General features: G+C 41.7%; 1 protein-coding gene across 2 annotated transcripts in view; it reads right to left on the bottom strand.

Moving 5' to 3' along the window:
• Positions 1-16,497, bottom strand: part of kiaa1549la (KIAA1549-like a) — an 87,524-nt gene extending 71,027 nt beyond the window's left edge. Inside the window, exon 1 of one of the 2 annotated variants that reach the window (XM_079567235.1) lies at positions 16,047-16,497. In XM_079567235.1, coding sequence (XP_079423361.1) covers positions 16,047-16,263 — 217 coding nt within the window. In that variant the 5' untranslated portion in view covers positions 16,264-16,497. The remainder of the gene's footprint in view (positions 1-16,046) is intronic. The other variant, XM_079567234.1, reaches the window with a different exon arrangement.
• Between the last annotated feature and the right edge of the window lie 208 nt (positions 16,498-16,705).

Raw genomic sequence — 16,705 nt, 5'->3', positions numbered from 1 at the left:
GAGCCCTGTAGGAAAACTACCATCCCTTCCTCTGCTGCTGCTGTGTGTCTGTCGCTATAGCAACATCATTACTTATGTATAGGACGAGAATCAGTTTTGGGTTGCACGATATGAGAAAATATTGCAGTTTTGAATGTACATCCAATTGACCTCCTAACCCCCGCCTTAACTGAGCATAATTCCTCCAGTTCAGTTTTACCCAAATCTAAAAGCTTACAGGCTATAGGCCAGTGTAAATGCGTCATTATAGTTTGGGAATGTGATGTCATATCGCTTATTATGGGATTAGCAGCAATTGTAAAGAAAATGGAGATTTGAAAAGTTAAAACACTGGAGTTATTGTTCACATTAAAACACCACAGTGTGTTAGATGTATTTACCAGCAGTAACTCAGCAGCTGACGGAGTTGTTCCATGGCTATTTTCTCCACTTTTTATACTGTTTTTAGCTAATGTTAGTCAATGGAAATGTATGCTAACAGCTGCAAAGATGGCGGATCTCCATGGTAACTGTGGAATTTCCCAAACTCTTTTGAAAGATATGACTGACATTTTTTGTCGCCTGTTCTGCTGCATTTCTCTCGTTTTTTTGTTGCACTTTTGATGCTTTTTCACTACTTTTTTCTTGCTTTTTTTTTTAACCAGTTTTGTTGTGTTTTCATCCTCATTTGCGTCAAAGTAAAGAGAAAATGTGTTGGGTTAAGGCGGGGTTCAAGAGATTAAATAAAAATCATAAGCAATTTCTTTTGTATGTTTTGTATTTGTTTCATAGAAATGTGTGGAAACAAAACTTTTTTAGGCTGTGTCATGTAAGTCCTCGATGATTTGGGGATATATCGTGGCTTCACAATATTGCCATAAAGATACTTTGGTGATTTGTAAAAACTTTATCGATAATAATTTAGCATTCAAACAAACAACACACATTAGAAAATGACCTGTTCTCAAATGACGCCTATTTCGAGCAGGATGATATGACTGAAATGAAATGACTGCTCGCGGATTAAAAGCAGTGCCATGTTTTCATTCATTTGTCGAGGCCAGAAGGAGGTCAACTTCACCCTTGGCTCTGTCCGCACTGACCCATGATATTACCCAACATGAAAAGAGCGACGGCCGCCCCGGTGATTTACCGGTGTAATGAACTGCGGGCGAGACAGCCAAGATGAACAGGTAGCAATCGATCACAGTCACTGCATGCAATACACATGCTGGTGTTTAATTTAGCGTAAACTGATGAATGAATCAAACACTGGGCTTTGGTTTTACCGCGTTACTGAATCTATGTATGTATTTATTTATTGGCCTTTGTGCTCTGCCCATAGAAGGTATGCAGATGACATTCCAGCATGGCAACAGCCGAGCAAGACAAGCCAAGTGTGTGTCAGGTTGAGTCGATATAATTATTTGTGCTGACGCTCAATCGATAATGTACAAAAAGGCCCTTTTGGATAAAATGTGCATACCCTCTATGTGCTGCAACTTAGAACATCATCATCAACCTCTTAACCCCCACCTGAACCGAACACATTTTCTCCAGTTTGGCTTTACCCAAATCTAAAAGCTAAAAAAAAAAAAAAAACATCAAAATAGAGACGAAAACGAGGATGTAAACGCAACAAAAGAGCAACAAAAACGCAAGAAAAAAAGAGGCAGAAACATGAAAAAAGTGACAAAAAAGGGATATAAAAATGCAACAAAAGAGCAACAAAAACGTGCCGGCAAAGCAACAAAATGCAACAAAAAAGTGATGAAAAAATGACAATAACATGATCTAATAGAATCAACAAAGTGATATGAAAACGCAACAAAAAGCGACAAAAGAGCGACAAAAAAATGTGTTGGAAAAGCCACAAAAAGTGACAAAAACTCGAAAAAAGCAACAAACACCGTCAAAAACATGACAGAAAAGAGACAATCACTTTCGTAGGTCTTAGCTTTCAAATGAGGCTTTACACTGTTGCTCTCCAGTCGAGAAGCGTTTAGATTTGGATAATGCTGAACTGGAAAAAATACACCCGGTTCAGGCAAGAGGTTAAGATAAGAAATTAAACCAACCCTTTATGATGTATCTCTCAATATGAAGACACAGAATTATTCACTGATTTATCATCAAGTCCCTCAAATAAATCAGTTTCATCTTAATAATATTGTTAAACATATGATCAGATGGACAGGCTTGCAGTTTATATACCTTAATAAATCACAAAACGATGACGTCGTAGGGAATAGAAAATGTCTCCGTGTTTTGAAACATTCACAAAAATGTGCCTCCACTAAAAGGATTTGGTATATGTTATTTGTACACTTTTATCTCCTGAAAGCCTGGAGCTATACTACACACATAAAGCCGTAATGGATATGGGGCTTTAATGAAAGAGTAAAATATGGCACTACAGCCCGGGACCATGTGACACAGAGGGGTATGAAGAGCGATGGGGCGCGGGGGGAGAGGTGAGCAGCAGCGGTGATACATGGAGAGTAGGACTGCAGGGGCCAACAGCCGTAAATCCAGTCCAGCCTTAAGAAGCAAGCCCTGATTAAATTTTCATTCTGTCTCGCGCCTCCTTCCCTTCTCTCCCCTGTAGCCACTTCTTTTTTTTTTTTTTTTTTTCGCAGTTGAAAGAAATCCACGCCGCTTGTCTGTTGGGCCTGTTCAGAGGCTTAAAAAAACCTCTGTAGAGACTGATATCGCTTTCAGATTGAACTCAAAAGGCTCATCTCTGAAGTGAACAATCTGATTTTTACTCCAGACTTCGCTTCAGTGTGTTGAATAAGATTTGCACAATTTTGGGGGGAGAGAAGACAAAACGTGAAATCTATTTGGCTATTTGTGTAAAGCAATTGTACTATCTTACTGGGGTGTATTTATTGAGCAAAGATTAGCGTTTTGGCATGCACTGTGGTTGGAAAAAGAAAGAATGATTTGTAGGAGGCTCTGCTGAAGCGTTATCTCTCTTTAAAAATATCTTTGGACATCGGCTACTTGAGTGTGCGAAGCTGCTTTTTGAAGATTTTCCTCAACATCTGCACCTCTGATACAACTTTAAGTGTGCATTATCTTCTTTTCAAAAATTAACAATGTTGCCATAAGTGATGCAATATATATATGTCGCAAGAAACTATATCGCAAAATCCTTGAGATTTTCGTCAGGGTTTTCCTACTTTAGTCTCTTTTTTAGGCCTGTTTTGATAGAATTTGCTGAAAACAAACATGCAATAATATGGAATTATGGAATTTGTATTTTTCTCAAGTTGTGTCAAGTTGTGAACTTATAAAAGACAAGCTGCACACAAGGCCATTAAAATATAAAATTCTACTTCAGGGGAAGAAAAACTACACCGGATTATTTTTTATGACAAAAAATGAAAGCGGAAGACATTAAATTAAAATGTTAGTGGCTCAAACTCATTTCTAACTTTCACATTTGCAGGATCCCAATTCTTCGAGTTTATAGGCACATTTCTCGACTTACAGGGTCACTTTTAAGGGTGAAAGTGGGTCACTTTCACCCTGCTAAGTTCCTGCTAAGTTCATGAAATTCTTTTTAATTAGATGCACAGCACTTTTCCCACAAATGTCTGAGTGTTCATTATATCAAGGGAGAACAAAACAAATGTTGCTCCATTACTAGAATAAAGTCAGATATAGTGCCAATGATCGCGTCAGCAAGGATCACACCTCCACCTCCGCCAATCATCCCCCGATGTCCTGCGTTTAAGCCTCCAGCATCATGCTCGTGTGCTTACCAGCGGTGCTGCGACCCACCTCCACCCCTTCACCGCCTCTTCTATCCACGGCTTCACCCTGCCACATCCTTCACCGGTCTCCCATGCCACCACCAGTGTCCAGGCTCCGGGGGAAGACATCCCTAATGCTAACCTTCCCATCCATACTAACTATAATCCACATATAGATGTTTACTGCCGCGGTCTGATCGCCTAAAATATATATGTCACTAAAGCTTTCTAATCGCTGCTTTTCTCTCTTTTTGAGTCTATCCAGGTTGACTTGTTTATAGTCACAGCTAGATTTTAACACTTGCCAAAAAACCAAACACTATTTCTATTTTGGCTAGAAATCCTTTTACTTTCTCTAAAGCCACATTGTTTAAGTTTATCAATACCAACCACATGTGATTTGATAAAAAGATGTAATTTTAGGCCCTGTAGTTATGGCATGTTTTGTTGTATATTATATAAAAATCAATGGGGTTTTATTACGATGGAAGTTAACAAATATTACATCAAGATGTATAAAATAGTGTCCAATATCAATCAGCTTGTAATATTTGAAAAAAAAAATCAGCTTGTAATATTTCAAAAAAACTTGTGAATAAAAAAAGTAAATGTTAAGCCCTGTCTGCAATAATACTGGCTCTGAGAGAGAGTCATCATCATATTCTCCAATTTGAAGAGAATAAGTCCCTCTATATTTAGAAACACGCTGATCTCCTCTGAAACCAGTGACAGTGTTAATAAGCGAGCGAGTTGTTCTCACGCTGTCGTCTCCTCCGCATATGTCAAGCTTCACATTTAACCAATCAGGAGGAAATCAGCGCCTTGCGCGTCGGCCCGATCCCACTGTCGCTCACTTCTCCAGAGTCCAATTCCACAGCTGACACTTTATCTGGGCTCTTGTCATTACAGGGGACACTGTGTCCTCTCTCCATCAGGGGAGAACATTATTTGTTCCCCATAAGAGAGGAATTACAGCAGCTCACGAAAATTACAGCAAGATGAGGTCACCCACATGCCTTTTTCGTCGATTCAATCATCCAACTAGACATTAGCAGCCAACAGACCCCGGTACTTCTGCGTCACTCTGTAATGAATTGAAAACCTGACATTGGAAATGAACCAATACATTCTGGAGACGGGACGTGTTAGAGCTATTCCACATTGTAATTATGACTGGCACCTGAGTCTGCAGTCTAGTCAGACACAGCAAGAGTCAACAATATCAACATCCTTCAGTTCTACCACAAATGTTTTTGCTGTTTTTGACTTCTATTTAATGGGATCCTGCAATAAATGCACTGATGTAATTAAATACATTCCAACCAAACAAAAATCCGAAGCATTGTGTGTGCTGCGCTTTCATTTTGCTCACGTCTTCCGTCTGCAATACTAATTACAACCCATCTCTGCGCAGAAACATGCTGAAAGTCCTAACAGCGTCCAAACAGCTGGCATGACGCTCAGACTCCACAGCGCGCGCCCCCAAGCTTCAAACAGGAGGTGTTCACGTGTCAACAGGGTCCCTCTTATGAAACTGTCATCTCATCACAGGATCATGAAACCTGCGTTGGCCCCCACACACCTCGGAAACAGTACAAAGCGCGACTAATTGGGATTATAAAGTCAATTTATCCAAAAGTGCCTCTGTGATCTCATGACTGGTAATGCAGCGCTGCCATGCATAATGTATTTAATGTACTAGCTAGGGAGATATTTACCATCTGCATATGAAACAACCGCTCCAGAAATAGACTCGACTCTGTGCGTGGAGAAGAGGCTCTAGTGGAGGCGGTTTGAATAAGGAGCAGCCAAAAGGGTTTTTTGACATTTAGTTACACTTTATTGTCCCTTTATGGGCAGATCCACCAGCACTGTGGCAAAATGGTCTGAGCTGATATGTTGCAGGGGCAGCAGTAGCTCCATTGGTAGAGTGTTCACCCACTGATGCTAAGTGTCGATCGGTCCCAGCTCGCCCGCCCGTTAAATACTATTATTGTGTTCTTTACCCAACTTTCCTCTCGTGTTTGCATACATTGGTGTATGAATGTAAAGCGGATCCCCACACTGGTCATACCATGTTGTTTTTTTATGGGTGCTCCTGTTGCCTAAAATCTAAGGTACCTGTCAAGACTATGTTCAATGGAGATAATAATACGGGGGGAAAATGCAAGGTCCAATATGTATGTTTAATGAGTGTTGATTCAGGTTGAATCTAGAAATAACAATGACATTTTGAAAAACTACTTAGAGTAAGGCTAAATTGAGAAGATCAGGACTAAAGGGCTTATTTATTTATTCATTGAGTCAAACTACATTTTACTTGCATTCTATATTATCCTGGTTTAACCACACCCTCGTATTCATTGCGTTCACAATTGAGCTCTGTTATCAGGTGGGAGGGGTGACGTATGTAATGTGCCCGAGTGAGTGAAGCAGCCATCATAACTCTTGGGGGCATTCCTTGCACATTCCAAGGCTTCAATTTTAATTTGTGGATATTTGGGAACCGAGCCAGAACGGTTTGAAGAGCTTCCATTAGTTTTGTATCCGCCGCCATTGCCAAACTACAATGCTTGACGTCACCTACAACCCCCGCCTCCCCCGCTCACTGAATGGTAGGTTGAAATTCAACCGATGTAACATGTAGGGAAATGATAATTGACCGGAGTTTACGGAGGGCTAATTCGATATAGACCCTTTAATTGTTTGTAAACATTCCAGGCTTCCAATAAGGTTAGGATTAGGGTTATGGTTAGGTTTGGGGTTAAGGTTAGGGTTAAGGTTAGGTTTGGGGTTAAGGTTAGGGCTAGGGTTAGGGTTAGGTTTGGGGTTAAGGTTAGGGCTAGGGTTAAGGTTAGGGTTAAGGTTTAGGGTTAGGGTTAGGTTTGGGGTTAAGGTTAGGGCTAGGGTTAGGGTTAGGTTTGGGGTTAAGGTTAGGGCTAGGGTTAAGGTTAGGGCTAAGGTTTAGGGTTAGGGTTAGGTTTGGGGTTAAGGTTAGGGCTAGGGTTAAGGTTAGGGTTAAGGTTTAGGGTTAGGGTTAGGTTTGGGGTTAAGGTTAGGGCTAGGGTTAAGGTTAGGGTTAAGGTTTAGGGTTAGGTTTGGGGTTAAGGTTAGGGCTAGGGTTAAGGTTAGGGTTAAGGTTTAGGGTTAGGTTTGGGGTTAAGGTTAGGGCTAGGGTTAAGGTTAGGGTTAAGGTTTAGGGTTAGGGTTAGGTTTGGGGTTAAGGTTAGGGCTAGGGTTAGGGTTAGGTTTGGGGTTAAGGTTAGGGCTAGGGTTAAGGTTAGGGTTAAGGTTTAGGGTTAGGGTTAGGTTTGGGGTTAAGGTTAGGGCTAGGGTTAAGGTTAGGGTTAAGGTTTAGGGTTAGGGTTAGGTTTGGGGTTAAGGTTAGGGCTAGGGTTAAGGTTAGGGTTAAGGTTTAGGGTTAGGTTTGGGGTTAAGGTTAGGGCTAGGGTTAAGGTTAGGGTTAAGGTTTAGGGTTAGGTTTGGGGTTAAGGTTAGGGTTAAGGTTTAGGGTTAGGGTTAAGGTTAGGGTTAAGGTTAAGGCTAGGGTTAAGGTTAGGGCTAGGGTTAGGGTTAGGTTTGGGGTTAAGGTTAGGGCTAGGGTTAAGGTTAGGGTTAAGGTTTAGGGTTAGGGTTAAGGTTAGGGTTAAGGTTAGGGCTAGGGTTAAGGTTAGGGTTAAGGTTAGGGCTAGGGTTTAAAAAAAAAGGATTTGGTTAGGGTTAGAACTATGTGGGGGGCGGGATCATAGCGCAACTGGGTTGGAAAGCGGATAGACGCATTTCCATTGTAGCTGTCGTCATAGTAATGATAAACAAGTGTATAACTGTTGTTGGAAATATCAGATAAACCTTATTTTATCGTCTCAAATGTCATTCCTCTTTTTCTGGCACCTTAAGCCACAACAGGACCACATTTTTTCGTTGTAGTTTTACAGTTATAATCGCTAGTTTTAGTTTCATCTTATTTCTCTTTATCACTTCCTGCCTCCAGCTGATGTCACTGACGATGTAAGCAGTGAAAGTCTATATATATAGGCTACAGATTAAAACTGGATAAATCTGTGTTACAAAAACTAACGAATACAAGGTGGTGTGTGATATAAACTTGTTCTGCGCTCTGCTCGACAAACTTACCATTTTATAGCGGATTGCCTTCATATCCTAAATAAAGAAGTACCAAAGCATGAAGGAACAGTGGCTGTTTGCTGCTGTGCTTTATACGTATGTGAGGGAGCGCCCGATAATGTCCCGACTGTCCAGATAAGAGCAGCATCAGCCAGTAGCTACACTATTAAAATGCACAGGTGCATCTTTGCTGCGGTCCCTGCCTAGCAACAGACCAGAAGTAGAAATCATTTAACTTCCCGGCAGGCGGCATTACACAACTAATCTCCGATGACCAACTGTGTGTGTGAGCTACATTGTGTGGTTCAAAACAAAAACACTAGCGTGGTAAGGATGTGGGCATAGAATTAACATGTTTTTTTTTTTTTTTTTAAGGATTTCTGGCCTTCACTAGACACGTAAGCTCAGGGTGAAAGGGGAAAGTGGGCGGGGAGAGACCTCCAGCAAAGTGTTGGAGCTGGAGCGCTGAGGCTGGAACAGTGCCAAACATTCACAGGAACGGCCTAACCACTGGAATATTTCAGAAATGATACATTTGTTTAACTTTCAGAGATTCAACACAAAAATAATGGTTTAATATAAAAAATGTGTCATATTTTTCCTACCGTCCTATTTCTGTGCTTTTTAAATCCTCACTGTTTGACAAGCTCCAGCAATTTTTTTCTTTCTTGTTGGTGTGAAAGGCTCAAGCAGAGCATAATCAGAGTGGCACAGAGACGAGCGCAGCCAAGCACAGCCCGGCAAAATGAGGCTCTGCTGCTTTAATGCTGAGAACATGTGCAGGGATGTTGCAGCTCCGCCGCTCCCCCTCCCACCCTCCTCAGGGAACACATGCGGGATCTTTGGCCCGGGATGAATTCCTGGCAGGGTATGTTTGTAATGTCCCGCAACCTCTCACATCAGTCGCCTTTGAAGGAGAGGAGGAGAAAGAGCATGAAGAGGCCTGTGATGATGATGATGAAGCAAAGCGCTGAGCAGCACAAACAGCTGGATTTAATTAAGGCAGCAATGTTAGTGTCCTTGAGCATGTCAGGGCTGTAGGGGTGACCACGTGGACAAAATTAAACTCAATCTTGATCTTAAGGCTTTCACTGGTTTAGAAATAAATATATGAATCAATATTTATAAACTGTAGGTGTAAAAAATGGAGATTATGAAGTCGGAGCAGCTATACTAGCTTAACATGGAAACATTTAGAGGAATATAAAGGCTGCAGCACCACCAATCTAACTGACCATTCACCTGCACAGCCTGAGCTTAGACTCCAGATCAATGCAGACCTTTTACTTTACTTAAATCATCCTGAAAAAGTATGAATCACTAATATGATTAACTAATCAATATACTAAACTAGAGCATTTCTCTTGATCAAAATGAAAACACGATGCAAACACACATGACTGATACAACACAGTCTTGTGCTCAGGGGTCTTGTAATGATAGCATACGTGTGTCTTTTATTAACTTTCTTATATTTTGTTATATATCTATGTCTCTTGACTAATCATTAAGCCAAGCGAAAAGAAAATCTGCAGGGACCATCAAATTATTTTCATAGGCTATAAATCTGAGCTGATTCCCGCGAAACCTTGACGTGTTTCTTTGGTCACAGTCGAGGTAAAAGATTTGATTAGAAGTTAATTGAATTACAGTCACTGCCTAAAACACATTTCATGCCTACTCACCGTCGCTTTTGTCAAACATAGAAAATATGCCACATATTTTCAAAGCTAGGGCATGATGTTTGTACGAAAGACCTCACATTTGCACACCCCTGTATGCAGACACAAGGCAGGTGAAACGCCTTGCCCAGGAAAAGCAATGACAGTTTGCACTGGCTGGAGCTGGGATCAAACAGGCAACTGGCGGCGACCCCTCTGCCTCTGAACCTCTGCCTACCCCTCATAAAAGTGGGGACTGTCGTCATTTTCAGTGAGGCCATGGGAACTGATTTTCTTGGTCTTTGAGAGTGACTAGCCTACGGTGGGTTATTGCGCCATGACAGGCAGCTCCAAAAATAACAGCTGTAAGCAGTGGCGTGCACAGATATTTTGAGGGGCAGGTGCTCAACCAAGACAAAAGGGCACAACCCCGTCACCCCCCCAAAAAATTCTGTAATTAGTGACACTAAAAGACCATTGATTAACACGGCAACAAAAAATGTCCAACTATGTGGACCTAATAGTAAACTACATAGACTTTAAAGGACAATGTAGGACTATCACAAGGCTCTGCACTTAAAGGCACACTGCGTAACATGTTGGACTATATTGTTGTGGCAAAACAAAACATGCTCCTAATGACCAGCTCGAACACAGAAAATGCCGTTACTGCAGTGTGTAATAAAAGAATGGATTTGGATGTGAAACTAACCTGTTTAAATCTCAACTGCCTTTAGTCACATCTCCATGGAGATGAGCTGGAGACGTACCCACTCCCAGTAAAGTTTACAGCCATATCTTAGGCGGGGTGAGCCTCATAGATGTTTGTTTGTACAATTCTGAGGTATTTTTCAATGATGAAAATAATGGTCATAAAATAAATGCTTGTATTTCAATTTTATTTATTGGGTAAAATTCTACGCGGTGTGGCTTTAAGTCTAGCACAAATAAATGATGCAAAGGTACTATAGCCTACACTTAAAACATCTGGTTTGTCAATATCATGACATGGATATTTTTGTCCATGTCAAAAATATCTTAAATAACAATAATCCTGGGCTGTTCCTGTGCTCCTCCCACAGAGGCACAGTGTCCAGAACGCAGGCACCTCCTCACCTTCTCTCTCCTCCTCTCCCCTCTGTCTCCTCAGCTCAGCTCACTCTGCTCTGACCCTGGTCTACGCTCAGCCCTGACTTAGTCTGAATAATACAGCTCATTTTTAGAACATTTTATAGTGCGACAAACAGAACCGCTAAAGTTACTGACTTCTGACCGCTGACTTTGTCCGGGCGGTCTCGACACGCGCAGCGCTGACAGTCTCGCTCTAATGGCCCTTTCCTTTCCTTTCGTTTCCTTCCCCCTTAATAGTCCAGTCATGTCGCGCTGGCTCGTTCATAAAGTTATCGAATTTACTCAGTTTACTTTACTCCCGGGTCTTAGATGGGCTGTACCATCTTCTCAAACGGGGGAAACGTGGGGACAGCACAGCTGCCCTTCTGTGATCAGGAGCGTCAGCGCCGCCGCGGCTCGAGAGGCGGAGGAGGAAGGAAGCGCGTTTTGATGTTGCTGAACATTAAAACTGTATTTTCAGCACAGGTTGGCTTAATGGGGCAAATATCTAAGAACAATAAAATAAATAATACTTAAAAAAAAAAAAAACAGGTAATGAGAAGGGCACTTAAAGGGCACAGGGCAGAGGGGCAGGTGCTTGAGCACCACCTGGGCTCTATCTGTGCACGTCCCTGGCTGTAAGTGAGTATGTGAAGGAGTTTGACATATTCAGTTAAAGTATACAGTTACAGGCTATGTCATCATACAGGGACAAATGGTTGTTTGGTGAGAGCTGTGTGTGTGCGTGTATGTTCATCTCACAGGAGAGGAGATGGACAGACAGAAAGACTTATATTTCGTCAATTAAGAGGAATTAAGCTTAAAATCCCATTGTTCTCTCTTCTGCCTCAAAGTTTTGGTGAATTTGTGTTACTTCTGCTGGTTCCTCAAAGCCCAGAGCTGCTGCTTTATGCACAGAGTGAGTCAGATGGAGACTGTGATGATGCCTGACAGTTATAACCTGCTGTATACAATGTCAGCTCCTTGGCTTCAGAAAGATCGTCGCTCCAACTTCACGGCTCAGTTCATCGGTTTAGAAACCTTGACAAATTGAATGAATGGCACACGCTCCGCTGTGTGCTCTTCATGCATCCAAGTAAATAACATTTCCACATTCAATCTGAAAGGTTCCCCAAGCCACAGTGCACTTCTGCCCAATTTATTCGATGTCAAAACAAGCCTTAAGACGAAGCATTAGCAGCAGAATGAAAAATAACTCATACAGACACGCAAAGAGTTACAGTGACGCCCCGGAGGCAATGAAAACTGTCATTTCATTAGGTTTGGACCGAATAGGAAAAAAATGTCTGTTAATATGTACACTATATTTTTGCTGTTCTGAGCTTAATACCAGTGTGATGAAAATACCATTCAGGTCCAAGCCTTCTGTTTTCCCCACAAAAAAAGCCCAATAAACAAAGCCCAATAGCAAACTCAATCAAGAACTACTTTTTGTTTTAATTGAAAGTGCACATGACAGGACATGTACTACAAGCAGTTTCTTACATTTTAAATTACTTGGTTTGTTGAGAAAATGTCGATGGTAAATATTAAACTTAGTTTTACACCAAAGAAGTGGCAGTTTTATGAATTGGGTGGCACGGTGATGCAGCGGTTAGCGCTCGTGCTTCACAGTCCCGAGTTCAATTCCCACCCGGACGGGGCCTTTCTGTGTGTTCCTTGCATGTTCTCCTCGTGGCTGCGTAGGTTTCCTCCGGGCACTCCGGTTTTACAACAACATGTACAATAGGTTCCCCTCTGAGGCCAGGACTCCCCTGATAAAGATTCTTAATCTCATGGGACCTTCCTGGCTAAATAAAGGTCAAATAAATAAAAGTGTGGACAAAAATTTGTTTTTAAACCATGAGCTTCGCAAATGTACTTGATATGTACCATTTTTACATACTGAGATATGTTCTTACCTGAGCTTAGACGAGTTGATGCATAACTGTCTGGTCTTTGTGCATGCGCTCAGTCATGCAAATGTTGTTAGCATTTAGCCTCTCCCAGCATAGGTATGGCCCCAAACTTGGGTGAAGTTAGAAGCGACCAAGCTGTTCCACGTTTTCCCTATTTAAATACAGTTATGTGAACCTTTACACGATCCAAGTCTAGTTACACAAAATCAAACATGTCGATTTTCAAGGCCGATAAAAGGGGTAATATGTAAGACATGGTAATCCGCGCAGCAAAGTGAGATATTACTGCGCGGACATCGAAGTGCTCCTATGTTATTACGCCTTACGATATAGTTCCCCTTTTTATCCGCTTAGAAAATTGACCTGTTTAATTTTGTGTAACTAGACTTGGATCGTGTAAAGGCTCACATAACTGTATTCAAATAAGGAAAACGTGGAACAGCTTGGTCGCTTCAAACTTTACCCCAGTCTGGGGCTATACTTATGCTGGGAGAGGCTGAATGCTAACAACATTTGCGTGACTGAGCACACGCACAAAGACCAGACAGGTACGCATCAACTTGTCTAAGCTCAGGTAAGAACATATCTCAGTATGGAAAAACGATGGCCTATTCCTTTAAGTCTACAAAATGACACCATGAATGCTGTTCACTTCAACGAGGCATAAACCGATGTCCGACATGCTGTTGCTCTGACTTTAAATGTCGTTAGTGAATAAAGACATGTCAGAGTCAGCAGCACATGTTGAGAATGTCGAGGTGCTACAGCCGGCCTCGGTCTCCACCGCGCTGGCGTGTCATCTGTGATCATTAGGCAACAGACTTCGACCTGCCTCTTACTCAGACGTTATTTCCATCCTGACTGACAAACACAGACACGCTGAGAGAAAAGTACTAGCTGCAGAACCGTTCCCATGGCAACGCCGGCCAGTTAGATCTCAGCTTTTGACAAAGGGTGAAGATCTCTGTCCTATTAAAGTACACACCTACACGCCGACAAATGTCCCACAAATTTTCTTTTACAAAACCACACTGTAGACGCGAGCACCTGCCTCCCACGCGGCTTTATGGTAAAAATACAGTCTCAGATACGGCAGGATGTCTGTTTGGCCGAAGCGCTCCACACGGCAACAAAAGCCCGCTCTTAAGCAACATGATACAAAGAGGATTTGGTGAAGAGCGAGTGGGCGCTAAAATGTTTTTCCAAACTCACTGGCAGCTTTTCTCCGTCATCTGGGTCCCACGATTCATTCATTGCTCCAAAACCCAAAACTGCAGGCAACGAATAAATATGCGCTCATCATTAGGAGCGTTTTTTCAATACTGACTCGGAGCGGAGCGGAAAGAGAGGTATGAGATCTGAAAATATAGCGGACCTTTTTCAGGAAATGTTGTTTTTGGTGTAGATCCAGAACACTAGTGGACTATTTTACTATTAAAAAAACTAATATGCTTGGCTTTTCTTGATATGGGTCATGAGATAGTTTATAAAATAGTTCATGAAATTGGGTTTTTTGTTTTTTTCTGGTTTAGACATGGTCCCAGAGATCATTTATTCCAATTTCGGTCTATTTCAGATTGCCAATAGACCGGGAACTGGAAGGTCTAGTGATAGGCTATCACACAGCCACACAAAAAAAGTTGCCAAATCTGGATTTAACTCACTAAGATGTCCAGGTCCAGGTTCAGAAACACTATGTGCCCAAAGAATGAGATCAGCTGACGACCTGAACATCCTGAATGACCAGGTTATTCTATCAGTGGATTTCTTCTTCGCTGATGGCATAACAATAATGGAGATTGACCATAGATTTAATCACAATACATTAGAAAACACAGTAGATGTTTTCAATTCTGGACATGCAAGCCAAAGACAGAAGGGTTTTATGGAAAAGTCAATGTATTAGATTTAGATTTAGACCAGTGACTGATATTTGTGTCTTAGTATTTTGATCAGTTCTGCATCATAGTGAGATGTAATTCTAAAAGAGAACAGAGGAACTGCTGTTTTAACAGTTATGGAGACATTATAGTGCAGGGCAAGTGCTGTTTAAGATCACGTACAAAGTGAACAGATCACACTGGACGACTCTCGGGCAATTGTCTCGATTGATTATTCTCAATTTAGAGGACCTTGAAGACACAGGGTACATTAGGACTGGTGCCAAAGAACACAGTGTCCTGAAACCTGTGGTGTCATCTTGAAGACCCTGGTTGTGGGTAAAGCAGTCGATATGAGGTAACATTATAGTGACGACACATGGGTCAAAGTGCCGACAGGTGCTACATCAAAGAGCTCAATAGTTTCATCATGTCAGAAGTTCCTCAACAAACGATCAACACCAGGCTTTGAATCTAAATTAGTTCAAACTGTCTGGACATACTCAAATGGACATTCAGAACAAGAACAAACGGATCTTCAAATTACTTGAAGATCTATGACTAAATAAAACAAGACTGAGTCCAAAAGACTGCAGCTTTTTGTGTGCCAAAAAATGTTTAAATGTGTACAATTTAAAGCTAGAAAATATCAGTATTGTAATGCTATATAAACACATATACACATAAAGATATTTATTTCAGCCCATCGAAGACCTTTCCTAAAAAAACATGAAAAGTGTTACTGTCTTTGTTATTTTAAACAAAACTGTCGAACTGCAGTAAAAACATGAATTTCCTTTGAGGACAATGTTTGGTAAATAGATCAATGTTACAAATTATGAGAATGATTCCAGTGAATAATATGCATTATCTATAGCACTGCATTGCCAAACTGAAATACGCTTAACAACAATATCTCCAGGGAGGCATTGTTTTCCATAACGGAGCAGGGTTAATAAATTATTTCTTTGAGCAAATATCACTTTTCCCCAGTGAGTTGGGGTTGAAACCATTGAACAATGCCGAAATAAAAAATGTTGATGCAATGATGCTGAATGGGTTTTTTGAATATCTGGAGACAAGACCTGGGTCATAATAAAGTGCACGGGCTTATTTTGTGGTGCAGTGAATCATTTCACCTCGGCACAACATTTTTAAATAGTGGCGTCCATATGCAACAGAGACATGGGGTATCTATTGCTGATGACAGTCTAAAGAGGCAAGACTATTCATTAGGCTATTTTAACACCTAATACAGGGCCTTTCATTGTTTATTTTTTCATTAAAATGTCTCAAAACTACAGCCTATTCAAATTCTATGTCTATTTAAAATCAACACAGTTATTTTTCGCAAATGGTGCCATTACGGGACAATCAAAAGCATCTAAATAAACAAATTGTTTGTCGCAGATCTTAAAACAGGTGAATGGTTCTGTTAGATTCCCATTCACATCCACTAGTTTGGCTAATAAGAAATGTTTATTATGGACAAAGGAAGGAAACACCATAGAGCAGCAGGCATAAAGTATGTTCATATCAACATTCATTCGTATTGACAAAGGAATAGTTGACCACTCCACAGGTTGGACGGTTCGACATTGATAGTCTTACCTTCCGCGGCCGTGGAGCCCTGCATCAGCAGCATCAGCACCGCGCACACGGCTGCAGTCCTCCGCGCCAGCATCCCGTCCAGCCTCTGCGCCCTTCTCCTGCTCCTAGATCCGGAGGTTTGAGTCCATGCTCCTGCGGCTGTCGGGAACGGAGAGCAGGGGTCGTCTTTGAAATGAAGCCTCCAGACTCCGGACAGAGGCGCTTGTTTTGGAGGCATCGGTCACCAGTTAATCCTGATTGGAGAACATCTAAAGGCGCTGCTCTGCAGCAAGGCATCCGATCAAGGTGCGCCCACTGCAGACAGTCAGGGCAAGGCTCGCCATGAGCTTCTGGAGGCTGCTGAGTGAATGAAAACAAAGACCTGCCGTGTACCTTTGAGCGTCTCACCGTTTCTCTGGAAGGTCCTACTGCGACCGCACCACGGCGAAGGCGCGCTCCATCTCTGCGTCAAGACGTCCACATTACCGGAAACCGCGCACGCAGCTTCATAACGAGGCTCTGCTTTGGCTCAACTAAACATTTGTTTGCTATAAAGGACCATTTTGTTAATCGCCTTAATGTTCAGTTTAGTCAAGAATCACATATAGGAAGTTAATAATCGTTCATATTAAGTTTGCAAAAGAAGACGCAGTTACAGTAAATTGAAATAACCCTGTAAG

This window comes from Gobius niger, assembly GCF_951799975.1.
Source record: "Gobius niger genome assembly, chromosome: 12".
NCBI classification, from domain to species: domain Eukaryota; kingdom Metazoa; phylum Chordata; class Actinopteri; order Gobiiformes; family Gobiidae; genus Gobius; species Gobius niger.
This window is presented reverse-complemented; position numbering and strand designations above follow the sequence as displayed.